Genomic DNA, 20,130 nt, shown 5'->3' on the forward strand with positions numbered 1-20,130 from the left:
CCTTTTCCAAGGACTCCTTAATATAATTCCGCATAGCAGTATGCTCAGGCACTGACAGATTAAATAAACGACCCTTAGGGAACTTACTGCCAGGAATCAATTCTATAGCACAGTCACAATCTCTATGAGGAGGGAGCGAATTGAGCTTAGGCTCCTCAAAAACATCCCGATAGTCCGACAAAAACGCAGGGATCTCAGAAGGAGTAGATGAAGCGATTGAAATCAGAGGTGCATCATCATGAACCCCCTGACATCCCCAGCTTAACACAGACATTGTTTTCCAATCCAGGACAGGATTATGAGTTTGTAACCATGGCAGACCAAGCACTAGTACATCATGTAAATTATACAGTACAAGGAAGCGAATCACCTCCTGATGAACGGGAGTCATGCGCATGGTCACTTATGTCCAGTACTGCGGTTTATTCATTGCCAATGGTGTAGAGTCAATTCCCCTCAGAGGAATAGGAACTTCCAGAGGCTCCAGACTAAAACCGCAGCTTTTGGCAAATGACCAATCCATCAGACTCAGGGCAGCGCCCGAATCCACATAGGCATTGACGGAAATGGAAGACAGTGAACAAATCAGAGTCACAGAAAAAATGAACTTAGGCTGCAGAGTACCAATGGCAAAAGATTTATCAACCTTTTTTGTGTGTTTAGAGCATGCTGATATAACATGAGCTGAATTGCCACAATAAAAACACAATCCATTTTTCCGCCTATAACTTTGCCGTTCACTTCTGGACTGAATTCTATCACATTGCATAGTCTCAGGTGCCTGTTCAGAAGACACCGCCAACTGGTGCACAGGTTTGCGCTCCCGTAAACGCCGATCAATCTGAATGGCCATAGCCATAGACTCATTCAGACCTGTAGGCGCAGGGAACCCCACCATAATATCCTTAATGGCCTCAGAAAGACCATTTCTGAAGTTAGCAGCCAGGGCGCACTCATTCCACTGAGTAAGCACCGACCATTTCCGAAATTTTTGACAATATATTTCTGCTTCATCATGCCCCTGAGAGAGGGCTAATAAAGCCTTTTCAGCCTGAATCTCCAGGTTAGGTTCCTCATACAGCAATCCCAGTGCCAGAAAAAACGCATCCACACTGAGCAATGCAGGATCCCCTGGTGCCAATGCAAATGCCCAATTCTGAGGGTCGCCCTGCAGGAAAGATATAACAATCCTGACCTGTTGAGCAGGGTCTCCAGAGGAGCGAGATTTTAAAGAAAGAAACAATTTACAATTGTTCCTGAAATTCAGGAAGGTAGATCTATCTCCAGAGAAGAATTCTGGAATAGGAATTCTAGGTTCAGACATGGGAGTGTGAACAACGAAATCCTGTATGTTTTGAACCTTTGCCGCGAGATTACTCAGGCTGGAAGCCAAACTCTGGACATCCATATTAAACAGCTAAGGTCAGAGCCATTCAAGGGTTAAGAGGAGGTAAGAAGCAGCTAGACAGCAATTAAGGGCTAGGCAGCAAAACCTCTTAAGGGGAAAAAAAAAAAAAAAAATTCCCTTCAACACTTCTTTTTCTCCTGCTTCAGCCCAAACAATTAACACTTTGTGGGCCGGCTATACTGTCATGAATCCCAATGGCAAGGGATAGCACAGGACAAGCAAAGTACAAATAAATAACGGACGAGCTCTAGGGTGATGGAACCTGGGCTGACCGCTGCCCTACGCCTGACAAACGCAACTAGAGATAGCCAGGGAGCGTGCCTACGTTGGTTCTAGACGCCACGCACCAGCCTAAGAGCTAACTAGCACTGCAGAGAAAATAAAGACCTCACTTGCCTCCAGAGGAATGAACCCCAAAAGGTATAGTTGCCCCCCACATGTATTGACGGTGAAATGAGAGGAAGGCACACACATAGAGATGATATATATAGTTTTAGCAAATTGAGGCCCGCTGTAAACTAGAAAGCAGAACGATACAAAAGGGGTCTGAGCGGTCAGCAAAAAACCCTAATCAAAAAAACCATCCTGAGATTACAAGAACCCATGTGCCAACTCATGGCACATGGGGAGAACCTCAGTCCACTAGAGCTACCAGCTAGCATAGAGACATAATAAGCAAGCTGGACAAAAAACCAAACAACTGAAAATCAGCACTTAGCTTATACTGAAAGATCTGGGAGCAGGTAGGCAGGAACCAAACAGAGCACATCTGAATACATTGATAGCCGGCAAGGAAATGACAGAAAGGCCAGGCTAAATAGGAAACACCCGGCCACTGATGGACAGGTGGAACCCAGAGACCGCAACCCACCAAGGTCACCCAGTACCAGCAGTAACCACCAGAGGGAGCCCACAAACAGAATCCACAACAATGGAGGCCTGAAATGCCCAAATTTGTAGCCCACAGATAGATCAGGCGTCTGACAGATACCACAATGTTCAATATGTGAACAAGCAAAAAAGCACAACAATCTACAGTATATACGCCGTATTTAGTCCTTAGAAGGACTGTTGGTTTAGCTGGATTTATGTCAAATCTGATGGTATACCCACACTAACTGATAAACCCCCAAATCTGACCCTATCTCGGCAGCACCTGTCCCTTACACTGTCTGAATCAGGAGCTGAATGCGATGAGCAGGGCGGCGCCAGTTCTCTTATAGACCTGATGATGCTGTGCGGCCAGCCAAACACTAATTCCACAACCAAGATGGCTACGGCATTACAGTGTGTAGCAGACAATCCCTGCATGTTGATTGGCTCTGTAAAGAGCGCCAATCATGCAGGTTAGGGACCCGTGGAAAACCCGGAAATGCTCGGTGCTCGCTGAGTGCCGCAAGTACAGCGATGCTCGGGCGAGTAACGAGCATTACCGACTATGCTCGCTCATCACTATCTACAAAGGCTAAAGTCATTAATATGGTTAATATATACTTAATCTCATGCCTCAGCGTGTTTTAAATGAGAAACAAGAAATTGGTGAGGAAGGTTTTAATTTGAGTGGAAAATAGGTTACATACAATGAAGTCAGGTGGACTGCAAATTCTTTTTCACTTTGAAATAATTAAAGAACATTATTTTTTTAAAGGTCATCCAGGAGTTTCAGTTCCGAAAACCTATCCAATGCTCCTTTTTTTGGGTAGGGTCCTTCTTTAAATTATTGCATTACCAAAACTATATTTTTTTTTTCAAAATCTTACCCTTAATAGGTGTTAAACTTAGGAGCAGCTACCTCCATGTATAATATGCAAAAAAGTTGCAATCTATCGTGCTAAAGCATGTCAATATGAAATATATGAAATATGAATGGCTATGCGGCTAACTTAGGAGCAGCACCTATTCACACTAGCTTGGATGTGCCAGTCAGTTTTTTATTATTTCTATGTAGCTTTCTAACCAAGCACTCCACCCTTCACCATGTGGTGATTTTAATTACTCCAGGTTCCTACCAACCCATAAATGCAGGCATTGCTGAGAGAGGTATCCACATTCACCCAAGAATTAAGACATCAGCCTAAAAGGTATTCACACACGTAGCGACCCATCAGTGTTTTTATGAGACCACCTTGACAATGGTTGATGGGCAGACATAACATGGCCAAAATGTCTGCAATGCATCTCATTTTTTTCTAGTATTGAGAAGCCGTATAGCTATTCATATTTCATATTGACATGCTTTAGGACGATAGAGTGCAACTTTTTTTTATATATTATACATGGAGGTAGCTGCTCCTAAGTTAGCACCTATTCACACTAGCTTGGATGTGCCAGTCAGTTTTTTTGTTACTGCTATTATAAGGTATGGCATGGATTGAATTCAGAATATATACTTTACCACCAATTTACCAATTGATGATGGATTGTGTGATTTCATTAAAGGGCCACTGTCACCCCCCCCCCCAGCCATTATAAACTAAAAGAGCCACCTTGTGCAGCAGTAATGCTGCAGTCTAACAAGGTGGCTCTTTTAGTTTTTGATTCATTTATTACCTCAAAAAAGCGTTTTAAAAATTGGCCACACATACCAGATATTATACCTGGAGGCGGTCCGAAGCGTCCTGTATGAATCCCCCAACTGCCGTCACTCATCTCTTCAGGGCCGATGGTACCTGCCCCCTGAGCGCTGTTATCTTCTGAAATCCGGCGCCTGCGCTGTGCGTGCCTGCCTGGGGCCTGCGCAGTGTTCATTGTCAGTGCGGCCACACTGTTGCTGAATCCCCCGCCCCGCACTGTTATTCATTATGCACAGTGCGGGGCTGGGGTTCCTGGGAAGGCGGGGGAGCTGGGGAGCGTCGGAGCTGGGGAGCGTCTAAACAGCGCAGTGCGCATGCCCAGGAACCCCAGCCCCGCACTGTGCATAATGAATAACACAGTGCGGGGCGGGGATTCAGTAACAGGGTGGCCGCACTGACAATGAACACTGCGCAGGCCCCAGGCAGGCACGCACAGCGCAGGCGCCGGATTTCAGACGATAACAGCGCTCAGGGGGCGGGGACCATCGGCCCTGAAGAGATGAGTGACGGCAGTTGGGGGATTCATACAGGACGCTTCGGACCGCCTCCAGGTATAATATCTGGTATGTGTGGCCAATTTTTAAAACGCTTTTTTGAGGTAATAAATGAATCAAAAACTAAAAGAGCCACCTTGCTAGACTGCAGCATTACTGCTGCACAAGGTGGCTCTTTTAGTTTATAACGGCTGGGGGGGGGGGTGACAGTGGCCCTTTAACATTTGAGAATTGTTAAATACCAAATTACTTAAGATCCAGGCAGACCTTAAAGATAACCCTTGCATTTCTAGCACCTATACCTTCAGATTCAAATTTTACAGTGATCACTGTAGTCTCAATCCTTGAAGAGTCAACTGGACATCCATTGGATAAAACATTGGTTAAAACATGATCAACAATCTATCCACCGAGTTTTGATTATAAGATCGTCAAGCCAGAAATTAAACGGTTGGACATATCTCCAGGTCCTAGTAGATGGTGCTTTCAACTACCAACTTTATCAAGATATACTAGGTGCTACAAATGAAATTGACACAATGTTTCCATATGATAATTATAAATCTACTAGCTGTTTCCAGCCAGCTAACGCTTGGCACGCTCATTGCTATCTAATTAACGCTGTTGGTGATTAAACTAAAGTAAATAATGAAAACATTCAATAGCGCTTACACAGGTGGCAAATTAACTTAAAATGAAGTTAATAATAATAATCATTCAAATTCTGAATAATACTAATAATGCATTTTATTCACAGTGTAAAATCAAAAACAAACTGGATTCAGTAAGATGTGCGTTTTTTTATTCATTCCAGCATCTAAACAAATTTCATAACAAAACATAAATTAAGTTAAAATTTATCTGTAAACACAATTAAATGTATAGTCATTTTCAAAGATCTTTCCTTGACTTCTACCCGGTACAATTTGAACTGAAAGACCTTTACAACTTGTTACTCTAGAGAATGCAGGGTATAATTGACCATGTGTGAATACAGGATCAGGTAGGAGAACGCCAATCTTATTGAATGTTTGTCCTTGCGATTTTGTAATTGTCATGGAATAAGCCAGACGAAGTGGGAATTGTTTTCTTGCTAACTTAAACAGGATATCGCAATTTTCGCTACTGTCCAATGGTATTCTTGGTAATGTGTGGGGACGAAGCCTTGTGTGGTAATGTGGAGGGATGGAGTCTCGTGTGTTAATGTGTGAGGATGGAGCCTCGTATGGTAATGTGTGGGGACAGTGCCTCGTGTGGTAATGTGTGGGGACGCAGCCTCATGTGGTAATGTGTGAGGACAGAGTCTCGCATGGTAATGTGTGGGGACGCAGCCTCATGTGGTAATGTGTGAGGACAGAGCCTCGTGTGGTAATGTGTGGGGACGGAGCCTCGTGTGGTAATGTGTGGGGACGGAGTCTCGGGTGGTAATGTGTGGGGACGGAGCCTCGTGTGGTAATGTGTGGGGACGGAGCCCCGTGTGGTAATGTGTGGGGACGGAGCTTCGTGTGGTAATGTGGGGGGACAGAGCCTCGTGTGGTAATGTGCGGGGACGGAGCCTCGTGTGGTAATGTGGGGGTGAGATTATGTGTGGTAATGTGGTGGGGGCGGGATTGTGTGGTGATGTGGTGGGGAGGTGGGATTATGTGTGGTGATGTGGTGGGAGGGTGGGATTATGTATGGTAATGTGGTGGGGGCGGGATTATGTGTGGTGATGTGGTGGGGGGCGGGATTGTGTGTGGTGATGTGGTGGGAGGGTGGTATTATGTGTGGCAATGTGGTGGGGGGGCGGGATTATGTGTGGTGATGTGGTGGGGGGCGCGATTATGTGTGGCGACGTGGTGGGGGGTGGGATTATGTGTGGCAATGGGGTGGGGGGCGGGATTATGTGTGGCGATGTGGTGGGGGGCGGGATTATGTGTGGCGATGTGGTGGGGGGCGGGATTATGTGTAGCGATGTGGTGGGGGGCGCGATTATGTGTGGCGATTTGGTGGGGGGCGGGATTATGTGTGGCGATTTGTTGGGGGGGGCGAGATTGTGTGTGGCAATGTGGTGGGGGGCGGGATTATGTGTGGTGATGTGGTGGGGGGCGGGATTATGTGTGATGATGTGGTGGGGGGCGGGATTATGTGTGGTGATGTGGTGGGGGGTGGTATTATGTGTGGTGATGTGTTGGGGGGTGGGATTTGTTATGACCCCAATGGCAGAGGGTCTCAGAAATAATTACTAAGTCTGCGAACACAAAAAACCAGCTCATAGGGCAGTGGTAACTGAGCTGACCATATATCTAATCCTAGCACCACAAATAGCAGCAGCCGGGGAACGTGCCTACGTTGGTTCTAGACGTCTCGCGCCAGCCGGAGAACTAACTAACCCTAGAAGGGAAAAGAAAGACCTTTCTTGCCTCCAGAGAAAAGACCCCAAAAGTTGGATACAAGCCCCCAACAAATAATAACGGTGAGGTAAGAGGAAAAGACAAACGTAAGAATGAGCTAGGTATTTAGCAAAGAGAGGCCCACTAGCTAATAGCAGAATATAGTAAGATGACTTATATGGTCAGCAAAAACCCTATCAAAATATCCACGCTGGATATTCAAGAACCCCCGAACTGTCTAACGGCCCGGGGGGAGAACACCAGCCCCCTAGAGCTTCCAGCAAGGTCAGGAATCACATTTAGTACAAGCTGGACAAAAATAAGAGCAAAGCAAATAACCAAAAAACAAAGAAGCCGGACTTAGCTTAATTTTGCACGAACCAGGACCAGCAGACAGGAGCAAACAGAAAGGATCTGATTACAACGATGCCAGGCACTGGACTAAGGATCCAGGAAGTTTATATAGCAACACCCCTGGACTAACGACCCAGGTGGGTGCCAAACTGAGGAAAGACAATCCCAGAGTCATATCACTAGTAACCACAAGAGGGAGCCAAAAAGTCTAATTCACAACAGTACCCCCCCTTAAGGAGGGGTCACTGAACCCTCACCAAGACCACCAGGGCGATCAGGATGAGCAGCGTGAAAGGCACGAACTAAATCGGCCGCATGCACATCAGAAGCAACCACCCAGGAATTATCCTCCTGACCATAGCCCTTCCACTTGACCAGATACTGAAGCCTCCGTCTGGAGAGATGAGAATCCAAGATCTTCTCCACCACGTACTCCAACTCGCCCTCAACCAACACCGGAGCAGGAGGCTCAACAGAAGGAACCACAGGTACAACGTACCGCCGCAACAAAGACCTATGGAACACGTTGTGAATGGCAAATGACACCGGAAGATCCAAGCGAAAGGACACAGGATTAAGGATTTCCAATATCTTGTAAGGACCGATGAAGCGAGGCTTAAATTTAGGAGAGGAGACCTTCATAGGAACAAATCGAGAAGACAGCCATACCAAATCCCCAACACGAAGTCGGGGACCCACACCGCGGCGGCGGTTGGCAAAACGCTGAGCCTTCTCCTGTGACAACTTTAAGTTGTCCACCACATGATTCCAGATCTGCTGCAACCTATCCACCACAGAATCTACCCCAGGACAGTCAGAAGGCTCCACATGTCCCGAGGAAAAACGAGGATGGAAACCAGAGTTGCAGAAAAATGGCGAAACCAAAGTAGCGGAACTAGCCCGATTATTAAGGGCAAACTCAGCCAACGACAAGAAGGTCACCCAATCACCCTGATCTGCCGAAACAAAACACCTCAAATAAGCCTCCAGAGTCTGATTAGTTCGCTCCGTTTGTCCATTAGTCTGAGGATGAAAGGCAGACGAAAACGACAAATCAATGCCCATCCTAGCACAAAAGGATCGCCAGAACCTGGAAACAAACTGGGATCCTCTGTCAGACACAATATTCTCAGGAATGCCGTGTAAACGAACCACATTCTGAAAGAACACAGGAACCAGATCAGAAGAGGAAGGCAGCTTAGGCAAAGGCACCAAATGGACCATTTTAGAAAAGCGATCACATACCACCCAGATGACAGACATGCCCTGAGACACCGGGAGATCTGAAATGAAATCCATGGAAATGTGTGTCCAAGGCCTCTTCGGGACAGGCATGGGCAAGAGCAACCCGCTGGCACGAGAACAGCAAGGCTTAGCTCGAGCACAAGTCCCACAGGACTGCACAAATGACCGCACATCCCGTGACAAGGAAGGCCACCAAAAGGACCTAGCCACCAGATCTCTGGTGCCAAAAATTCCCGGATGCCCTGCCAACACCGAGGAATGAACCTCGGAAATGACTCTGCTGGTCCACTTATCAGGAACAAACAGTCTGTCAGGTGGACAAGAGTCAGGTCTACCAGCCTGAAATCTCTGCAACACACGTCGCAAATCAGGAGAAATGGCCGACAAGATAACTCCCTCTTTAAGAATACCAACTGGTTCTGCGACTCCAGGAGAGTCAGGCACAAAGCTCCTTGAAAGAGCATCAGCCTTCACATTCTTTGAACCTGGTAAATACGAGACCACAAAGTCATAACGGGAGAAAAACAATGACCAGCGGGCCTGTCTAGGATTCAGGCGTTTAGCAGACTCGAGATACATCAAATTTTTGTGATCAGTCAAGACCACCACACGATGCTTAGCACCCTCGAGCCAATGACGCCACTCCTCAAATGCCCACTTCATGGCCAGCAACTCCCGATTGCCAACATCATAATTCCGCTCAGCAGGCAAAAACTTCCTAGAGAAGAAAGCACATGGTCTCATTACCGAGCAACCAGGGCCTCTCTGCGACAAAACGGCCCCTGCCCCAATCTCAGAAGCATCCACTTCGACCTGAAAGGGAAGTGAGACATCAGGCTGGCACAAAACAGTAAAGTAGACCGGCGCTTCAACTCTTGGAACGCCTCCACGGCTGCAGGAGCCCAGTTAGCAACATCAGAACCTTTCTTGGTCATATCCGTCAAAGGTTTAACAACGCTAGAAAAAATAGCGATAAAACGACGGTAGAAGTTAGCAAAACCCAAGAACTTCTGAAGACTCTTAACTGACGTGGGTTGAGTCCAATCATGAATAGCTCGGACCTTGACTGGGTCCATCTCCACAGCAGAAGGGGAAAAAATAAACCCCAAAAAGGGAACCTTCTGTACTCCAAAGAGACACTTTGAGCCCTTAACAAACAAAGCATTCTCACGCAAAACCTGAAACACCATCCTGACCTGCTCCACATGTGAGTCCCAATCTTCAGAGAAAACCAGAATATCATCCAGATAAACAATCATAAATTTATCCAGATACTTCCGGAAAATATCATGCATAAAGGACTGAAACACTGAGGGAGCATTAGAGAGCCCAAAAGGCATCACCAAGTACTCAAAATGACCTTCGGGCGTATTAAATGCTGTCTTCCATTAGGAAATTTACTACCTGGAATCAAATCTATGGCGCAGTCACAGTCCCTATGAGGAGGCAGAGCACTGGACCTGGACTCGCTGAATACATCCTGATAATCAGACAAATACTCAGGAACTTCCGAAGGAGTAGAGGAAGCAATAGACACCGGCGGGGAATCAGCATGAATTCCCTGACAGCCCCAACTTGACACAGACATTGCCTTCCAATCCAAGACTGGATTGTGGGTCTGTAACCATGGCAGACCCAAAACGACCAAATCATGCATTTTATGCAGAACAAGAAAACGAATCACCTCCCGATGTTCAGGAGTCATGCACATGGTTACCTGCGTCCAAAACTGCGGTTTATTTTCCGCCAATGGCGAGTTTTGCGTGAGCCTAGTTTTGCATATGGCGAGTTTTGCATGTAGCGAGTTTTGCGCGTTGCGAGTTTTGAGTGGTGACTTTTGTGTTTCGACTTTTATGTGGCGAGGTTGGTGTGTGTGTGGTGAAATGTGTGCTGAGGGTCGTATATGTGTTCAAGCACGTGGTAGTGTGTGGCGCATTTTGTGTTTGTGTTCATATCCCCGTGTGTGGTGAGTATCCCATGTCGGGGCCCCACCTTAGCAACTGTACGGTATATACTCTTTGGCGCCATCGCTCCTCATTGTTCACATCTGGCAGCTGTCAATTTTCCTCCAACACTTTTCCCTTCACTTTTTCCCCATTATGTAGATAGGGGCAAAATTGTTTGGTAAATTGGAACGCGCAGGGTTAAAATTTCACCTCACAACATAGCCTTTGACGCTCTCGGGGTCCAGACGTGTGACTGTGCAAAATTTTGTGGCTGTAGCTGCGACGGTGCAGATGCCAATCATGGACATACACACATACATACATACACACATTCAGCTTTATATATTAGATATACCTGTGTGTCATCTCACCTATATATAGTATATATCTGTGTGTCATCTCCTCCTGTATATAGTATATACCTGTATGTCATCTCCTCCTATACATAGCATATACCTGTATGTCATCTCCTCCTGTATATACTATATACCTGTAGGCAATCTGCTCCTGTATATAGTATATACCTGTGTCATCTCCTCCTGTATATAGTATATACCTGTACGTCATCTCCTCCTGTATGTAGTATGTACCTGTATGTCATCTCCTCCTCTATATAGTATATACCTGTGTGTCATCTCTCCTGTATATAGTATATATCTGTGTGTATTCTCCTCCTGTATATAGTATATACCTGTGTGTCATCTCCCCTGTAAATAGTATATACCTGTGAGTCATCTCCTCCTGTATATAGTATATATCTGTATGTCATCTCCTCCTGTATTAGCCCTCGGTCACACGTTATTTGGTCAGTATTTTTACCTCAGTATTTGTAAGCTAAAATGGCAGCCTGATAAATCCCCAGCCAACAGTAAGCCCACCCCCTGGCAGTATATATTAGCTCACACATACACATAATAGACTGGTCATGTGACTGACAGCTGCCGGATTCCTATATGGTACATTTGTTGCTCTTGTAGTTTGTCTGCTTATTAATCAGATTTTTATTTTTGAAGGATAATACCAGACTTGTGTGTGTTTTAGGGCGAGTTTCATGTGTCAAGTTGTGTGTGTTGAGTTGCGTGTGGCAACATGCATGTAGGGACTTTTGTGAGATGAGTTTTCTGTGGCGACATGCGTGTAGCAACTTTTTGTGTGTCGAGTTGCATGTGACAGGTTAGTGTAGCAAGTTGTGTGCAGCAAGTTTTGCGCATGGCGAGTTTTGCGCGTGGCGAGTTTTATGTGTGGTGCCTTTTGAGTATGTGCAAGTTTTGTGTGAGGCAACTTTTGCATGTGTTGCAACTTTTGTGCATGTGGCAATTTTTCTGCGTGTGGCAATTTTTCTGCGTGTGCAAGTTTTGCGTGTGGCGAGTTTTCCATGAGGTGAGTTTTGCACGTGTGGCGAGTTTTGCATGTGGAGAGTTTTGCGCATGGCGAGTTTTGAGCGGCGACTTTTGTGTTTCTACTTTTACGTGGCGAGGTTGGTGTATGTGTGGTGAAATGTGCGCTGAGGGTGGTATATGTGTTCGAGCACGTGGTAGTGTGTGGCGCATTTTGTGTGTGTTTTCATATCCCCGTGGTGGTGTGGTGATTATCCCATGTTGGGGCCCCACCTTAGCAACTGTACAGTATATACTCTTTGGCGCCATCGCTGTCATTCTTTAAGTCCCCCTTGTTCACATCTGGCAGCTGTTAATTTGCCTCCAACACTTTTCCTTTCATTTTTTCCCCATTATGTAGATAGGGGCAAAATTGTTTGGTGAATTGGAAAGCGCGGGGTTAAAATTTCACCTCACAACATAGCTTTGACGCTCTCAGGGTCCAGACGTGTGACTGTGCAAAATTTTGTGCCTGTAGCTGCGACGCCTCCAACACTTTTCCTTTCACTTTTTCCCCATTATGTAGATAGGGGCAAAATTGTTGGGTGAATTGGAAAGCGCGGGGTTAAAATTTCACCTCACAACATAGCCTATGACGCTCTCGGGGTCCAGACGTGTGACTGTGCAAAATTTTGTGGCTGTAGCTGCGACGGTTCAGATGCCAATCCCGGACATACATACATACATACATACACACATATACACATTCAGCTTTATATATTAGATAGATGGACTTTCCATTTTTATGTTTTCGTTTTGCTCGCCTTCTTCCCAGAGCTATAACTTTTTAATTTTTCCGTTAATATTGCAGCATGCAATCTGGAAAACGGGAAAAAAAATTTAAGTGAGGTAAAATTGCAAAAACATGCAATTGTTTTTTGGGTCTTGGATTTACCATGTTCACTATATGGTAAAACTGACCTGCCATTATGATTCTCCATGTCATTAAGCAGATACCAAACATGTATAGGTTCCCAATTTAAATGGTGCATAACACATCCAAAGTTTGTAAGGAAAAAAATAGCGCCATTTTTCGAGACCAGTAGCGTCTCCATTTTCCATGATCTGGACTTGTGTGAGGACTTTCCTTTGCATGTCTAGCTAACTTTTTTTTTATAACATTTTGTGGTAGATAAGCTATAGAAGCCCTGACCTATTGGACAACCTCTTCCGAGTTTCCCAAGTTGCAGTATGAAATAAAAACATGTTATACTTGCCTTCCTATAATATTGTCTGCTTGGTGGTCACGTGACATTATGCCACATGACAGTTGCCGCCAACCTTATTGATTGGTGGGGAGGTCAGACTGCTGGGACTGACCTTCTGTGGAAGGGTGACATTTTTCAATGTTGAGAATAAACCTTTGCTTCATACCTTGCTTTTCTTCACACAGCTCTATAATTTACAAACTGTTAATAACTAAAACAAATGATAAAAGGTTCTTGTTGGTAATCTTATTTATTTAAAATGAAGTAATAAAAAGTGGCTAGTAACATACCTTTTGACCATGGTCACCCTTTTCACCTTTTAGTCCCTAAATAGTGTGAGAAAAACAAATTCTATTTATGACATTTAGGTATAAAAAAACGCGTAAATTGATTTTCTGTTACTGAAGTATACCATCACTCAAAACTTGAAACTTTATGTGCAGACAAATTCAAGGAAATACCAGCTATTCACTGTCTAAAACTAATTCATGCAATTCAGGTTCATTGCCTTTACATAGTTACATAGTTACATAGTTATTAAGGTTGAAGGAAGACTGTAAGTCCATCTAGTTCAACCCATAGCCCAACCTAACATGCCCTAACATGTGCATGTGGAAATGAGAATTACTCCTTTATGTTGTTGGAATTCTGCACGGACAAGGAAAAAGCTCTGAAAAGCAAACCAAGGAACTGTTAAAAAAAAATTAATGTCATTGTCTTGGTCTCCTGCATCAATACTCTCCAATCTGCAGCTATCCTTGTGTGAAAGTTGTAATTCTACTGCAATTGGAGAGCCACTGATTAGAGATCATTGATCAGAAATATTAATAACCCCAACACTGTATAATCACTAATTAAAATACTGCATTTATTACACATTGATTTTGTGCAAGAAATCTGCTGCATTTACTGTCCAAACAAAGTGGATGAGATTTCATGAACACTCATAAAGATGCCTTTGTACTGTGCATTTGTTCTATTTATTTCTATGCAAAAACAAATTTCTGTTCATGTGTTCTGGCTTTTGAATTTGTTTTAAATGCTTCAAGGTTTCATTACCTGGTCATTTTTTTTAGCATACTGTATGAATTTCTTCATTGTGTAGGGATTTTACACCGACAAAAAACTTAGAAGTGCTCAGTAAACGTTCAAAGGAAGCAAAAAAAAAAAGCTTAGAGATCACAAAATTCCAGAGAAAAGAGAGTTTCCTCATGCATCTTCTGCTTCTGAAAAATTGATGTTTTTGACTGTTAGAAAAAAAAGCGCACTGTGAACATAACTTAAATATACGTCTACATGGAATTGTTTTTAGTGGGTCCACTCTCAAGCTTGAAAAATCGCTCAAGAAAAACTTGAAATACTCTTCCTAACTTGCATGCCGGCACTGCACCCGGCACTCAGATCGAAGCGTGCGGCCGCATAGGAATACATGCAGCCGCACGCTCTGCTCCTGAGTGCGGGTGCAGTGCAGGGTATTAACATGCGAGACTCATCCGAGTTTCTCGCATGTGAGTATGAGCACTTATAGTTTCCATTGAAAAACGACTTGCTGCTCATACATTTAGTTTTTTGATAGTTGTTAATTACCGTAACTCCATTTTTTTAAAAAACACCAAGCATTTTAAAAAAAGATCTGTAAATTGTTCAGGCATTTTGAAACTGCTCCTTTCTTTACAATAGAGGTAAATAGGAAGGCTACTAAAATGTCAAATATACTCAAGTGTCTTTTTTGTAAGCATTTCAGCACTTTATTCATTGCTGTAAATAATGACAAAATTGCCCACGAAAAAAAGCTTGAATGCTTACAAAAAATTTTACAGGAAGCAATTCAGAAAAAAATGCTAACAAAAAAAGCTTTAGGACAAGAAAAACACCCAGAAAACTCCACATAGAAGTAGCACTTCCTGATGCAGTTCCCACTAGAAAAACTTTTTTTTGACTGTCTCACAAAAAATCCATGTGCACATAACCATCTTTTTCAGGCAGAATCTGCCTGAAACCAGCTTGAAGAAGCACTAAAAAATAACAACAAAAAGAACAAAGTCGCTATGACATTGTTGTGCATATGTTATGTCTGCGTAAAATATAATTCAGGTGTGCTGACTAGGGTTGAGCGACTTTTACTTTTTCAGGATCAAGTCGGGTTTCGCGAAACCCAACTTTGGCAAAAGTCGGGTCGGGTGAAATCGGCCGATTATTGCGAAAAGTCGGGGATCCGACCGAAACACGAAACCCAATGCAAGTCAATGGAGAATCAAAGTCGGCAGTGAGTGGAGGACAGGAAAACACCAACAGAGCCCATTTTAATGCCAAAAACATCAATTCTTGTTACTTAAGCTTGTCAATCTTAATTTACCTTATAATAATAGTTAGCCATTGAAAATTTGGGGGTCATTTGGCAACAGTTGTGGGGGGAGTAGGGCTGGCTCAAGTTTTTTGTGGGCCCAGGAAACGCGGACTACGTCATGGCGGTGGAGCAGGGAGAGGTAAATATTTCAACTTTGCAAGTGCTGTGATCCTGAGCAAGCAGGGGGGGCACACTCGTTTGCATTGCCACTGGCACAGGGCCCCTCAAAGTACGGCGTTGTGATTGACGGCGGGGGCGCCTCCCACCGGCAGAGACACTTTTGCGTACTATGAGGGGCCCTGTGCCAGTGACGTCGCCAACGAGTATGCCCCCCCACCTGTTGAAGGAACCTGCACTTTCATCTGCACCTTCCTCTTTGTCCCCGTGTAAGGTGGTATAGTATGCGGGAAGGGGAACCAGACTTTCTGCAGGGTCAGATACTGGCTATGTAGAGTGCAAGGGGAATGTAGTGGTCTGGGTCAATGTACCGGCAGACTCATCTAGCAGTGGCTGGGCAATGGGCAGGATGAGGAGGAAACACAGATATAGGCCCAAAGAATAAAGTAGGCTAAATGCAGTTCAAAATTGGTAACAGGAGTAAACAGGCAGCACTGCTTTGTTCAGTGGAGGAGTGTTATGATCTGGGGGCCTAGAAGCAGCATGAGACGTACTCTGGAGATGGTGGTATCTGTACTGACCGCAGACCCTGAACTTAACACCGCAACTAGAAGTAGCCGTGGGATGTACCTACTGATCCTAGACACCTCGACACAGCCGGAGGACTAATTAACCCTATAGATAGAAAAGGGAAAGCTATCTCGCCTCAGAGAAAATTCCCAAAGGATAGGCAGCCCCCCACAAATATTGACTGTGAGAGGAGAGGAAAAAACATACACAGGCTGAAAACAGGATTTAGCAAAGGAGGCCAATCTAGCTAGATAGGAAAGATAGGACAGAGTACTATGCGGTCAGTATTAAAATACTATGAAATATCCACCACAGAAAGTACAAAAACTTCACATCTAACTAAAGACATGAAGGGTATATCTGCCTCTCCAGAGATACCAGCTTGACTGCATAAATCCTTACACAGATTAAGCTGGACAAGAAAAAACATGAAATACACTGAACAATAAGGCCCACAAAATGTGGGCTGCAAAACAAGCAGGACTTATCTTGGTGAAAAGACCAGGAAGCAAGAGAGACCATGAAGAGATGTGAATCCTCCAGATACAATGGACAACTGGCACTCACTAAAGGGTGAAGCCAGACTAAATACCCCAGTCCAGAGTGAACACACCTGATAACTGCTGTGAAGGACAAACAGCAGCGGTACCACTGATAACCACCGGAGGGAGCCCAAGAACAGAATTCACAACAGTACCCCCCCTTGAGGAGGGGTCACCGAACCCTCACCAGAGCCCCCAGGCCGATCAGGACGAGCCAAATGGAAGGCACGAACCAAATCGTCAGCATGAACATCAGAGGCAACAACCCACGAATTATCCTCCTGGCCATAACCCTTCCACTTGACAAGATACTGAAGCCTCCGCCTTGAAAAACGAGAATCCAAGATCTTCTCAACAACATACTCCAACTCCCCATCAATCAACACCGGGGCAGGAGGATCAACAGAGGGAACGACGGGTACCACATATTTCCGCAACAAAGATCTATGAAAAACATTGTGGATGGAAAAAGAGGCTGGAAGGGCCAAACGAAAAGACACTGGATTGATAATCTCAGAAATCCTGTAAGGACCAATAAACCGAGGCTTGAACTTAGGGGAAGAAACCTTCATAGAAACATGACGGGAAGACAACCAGACCAAATCCCCAACCCGAAGCCGGGAACCCTCACGCCGCCGACGGTTAGCAAAACACTGAGCCTCCTCCTGAGACAACACCAAATTGTCCACAACATGAGCCCAAATTTGCTGCAACCTGTCAACCACAGAGTCCACCCCAGGACAATCAGAAGGCTCAACCTGCCCCGAAGAAAAACGAGGATGAAACCCAGAATTGCAAAAGAAAGGTGAAACCAAGGTAGCAGAACTAGCCCGATTATTAAGGGCAAACTCAGCCAATGGCAAGAAAGCCACCCAATCATCCTGATTGGCAGACACAAAGCATGTCAAATAAGTTTCCAAAGTCTGGTTAGTTCGCTCAGTTTGGCCATTTGTCTGAGGATGAAATGCGGAAGAAAAAGACAAATCAATGCCCAGCTTAGCACAAAAGGCCCGCCAAAACCTGGAAACAAACTGGGAACCTCTGTCGGACACAATATTCTCCGGAATGCCATGCAAACGAACCACATGCTGAAAAAACAACGGAACCAACTCAGAAGAGGAAGGCAATTTAGGCAAAGTTACCAAATGAACCATCTTAGAAAACCGGTCACAAACCACCCAGATAACTGACATCCTCTGGGAAACCGGAAGATCCGAAATAAAATCCATAGAAATATGCGTCCAAGGCCTCTCAGGGACCGGCAAAGGCAAAAGCAACCCACTGGCACGTGAGCAGCAAGGTTTGGCCGCCGCACAAGTCCCACAGGACTGCACAAAGGAACGCACATCCCGTGACAAAGAAGGCCACCAAAATGACCTACTAACCAAATCTCTGGTACCAAAAATCCCAGGATGGCCAGCCAACGCAGAACCGTGAACCTCAGAAATCACTTTGCTAGTCCATCTATCTGGAACAAACAGTTTCTCCACTGGACAGCGGTCAGGTTTATCAGCCTGAAATTCCTGAAGAACCCGTCGTAAATCAGGGGAGATGGCAGAAAGAATCACCCCCTCCTTCAGAATGCCGACCGGCTCAAGGACCCCAGGGGAATCAGGCAAAAAACTCCTAGAGAGGGCATCAGCCTTAACATTCTTAGAACCCGGAAGATACGAGACAACAAAATCAAAACAGGAGAAAAACAGGGACCATCGGGCCTGTCTAGGATTCAGCTGTTTGGCAGACTCGAGGTAAATCAGATTCTTATGATCGGTCAAGACCACAATACGGTGCTTAGCCCCTTCAAGCCAATGTCGCCACTCCTCAAATGCCCACTTCATAGCCAACAACTCACGATTACCGACATCATAATTGCGTTCCGCAGGCGAAAACTTTCGAGAGAAGGCACACGGTTTCATCAAGGAACCATCAGAATTCCTCTGAGACAAAACGGCCCCTGCCCCAATCTCAGAAGCGTCAACCTCAACCTGAAAAGGAAGAGAAACATCCGGCTGACGCAACACAGGGGCAGAAGTAAATCGGCGTTTAAGCTCCTGAAAGGCAGAAACTGCTGCAGAGGACCAATTCGTCACATCAGCGCCTTTCTTCGTCAAATCGGTCAGGGGTTTAACCACACTGGAGAAGTTGGCAATGAAACGGCGATAAAAATTAGCAAAGCCCAAAAATTTCTGAAGGCTCTTCACGGATGTGGGCTGGATCCAATCATAAATGGCATGAACCTTAACCGGATCCATTTCTATAGATGAAGGAGAAAAAATGAAGCCCAAAAAAGAAACCTTCTGTACTCCAAAGAGGCATTTAGACCCCTTCACAAACAAGGCATTATCACGATGGATCTGAAATACCATCCTGGCTTGTTTCACATGAGACTCCCAATCATCCGAAAAAATCTAAATATCATCCAAATATACAATCATGAATTTATCAAGATAATTCCGAAATATATCATGCATGAAGGACTGAAACACAGATGGAGCATTAGAGAGTCCGAATGGCATCACAAGATATTCAAAATGGCCCTCGGGCGTATTAAATGCAGTTTTCCATTCGTCGCCCTGCTTAATACGAACAAGATTATATGCCCCTCGAAGGTCAATCTTAGTAAACCAACTAGCCCCCTTAATCCTAGCAAACAAATCAGAGAGCAAAGGCAAAGGGTATTGGAATTTGACCGTGATCTTATTCAAGAGGCGATAATCAATACAGGGTCTCAAGGAACCATCCTTCTTGGCAACAAAAAAGAAACCTGCTCCCAATGGAGAAGAAGATGGCCGAATATGTCCATTCTCCAAAGACTCCTTAACATGACTCCGCATGGCGGCATGTTCTGGCACAGACAGATTGAAAAGTCGGCCCTTAGGGAACTTACAGCCTGGAATCAAGTCAATAGCACAATCACAGTCCCTATGCGGTGGAAGAGTACTGGACTTGGGCTCATCAAAAACATCCTGGAAATCTGACAAAAACTCAGGAACTTCAGAAGCGGGGGAGGAGGAAATTGACATCAAAGAAACGTCATCATGAACCCCCTGACAACCGCAACTAGTCACAGACATAGATTTCCAATCCAACACCGGATTATGCACCTGTAACCATGGAAACCCCAGCACAATAGCATCATGCAGATTATGCAACACCAGAAAACGACAATCTTCCTGATGGGCTGGCGCCATGCGCATGGTTAGCTGTGTCCAAAACTGAGGTTTATTTTTAGCCAATGGTGTAGCATCAATGCCCCTCAAAGGTATAGGACTCTGCAAAGGCTGTAAGGGAAACCCACAACGTCTGGCAAATTCTAAGTCCATTAAATTTAACGCGGCGCCTGAATCCACAAATGCCATGACAGAAAATTATGATAATGAGCAGATCAGGGTCACAGATAACAGAAATTTAGGTTGTACAGTACTGATGGTAACGGAACTAGCGATTCTCTTGACACGCTTAGGGCAATCAGAAATAACATGAGCAGAATCGCCGCAGTAAAAACACAACCTATTCTGACGTCTGAATCCTTGTCGTTCAGCTCTAGACACAATCCTATCACATTGCATAGGCTCAGG

At 44.9% G+C, this 20,130-nt stretch overlaps 1 protein-coding gene across 1 annotated transcript in view; it reads right to left on the minus strand.

Annotated features, from left to right (window-relative positions):
- Nucleotides 1-20,130, minus strand: part of COL15A1 (collagen type XV alpha 1 chain) — a 1,855,347-nt gene that overhangs the window by 853,729 nt on the left and 981,488 nt on the right. Inside the window, exon 17 of the mRNA XM_077269528.1 lies at nt 13,267-13,302. Coding sequence (XP_077125643.1) covers nt 13,267-13,302 — 36 coding nt within the window. The remainder of the gene's footprint in view (nt 1-13,266; nt 13,303-20,130) is intronic.

This window comes from Ranitomeya variabilis, chromosome 6 (genome assembly GCF_051348905.1).
Source record: "Ranitomeya variabilis isolate aRanVar5 chromosome 6, aRanVar5.hap1, whole genome shotgun sequence".
Classification (NCBI taxonomy): domain Eukaryota; kingdom Metazoa; phylum Chordata; class Amphibia; order Anura; family Dendrobatidae; genus Ranitomeya; species Ranitomeya variabilis.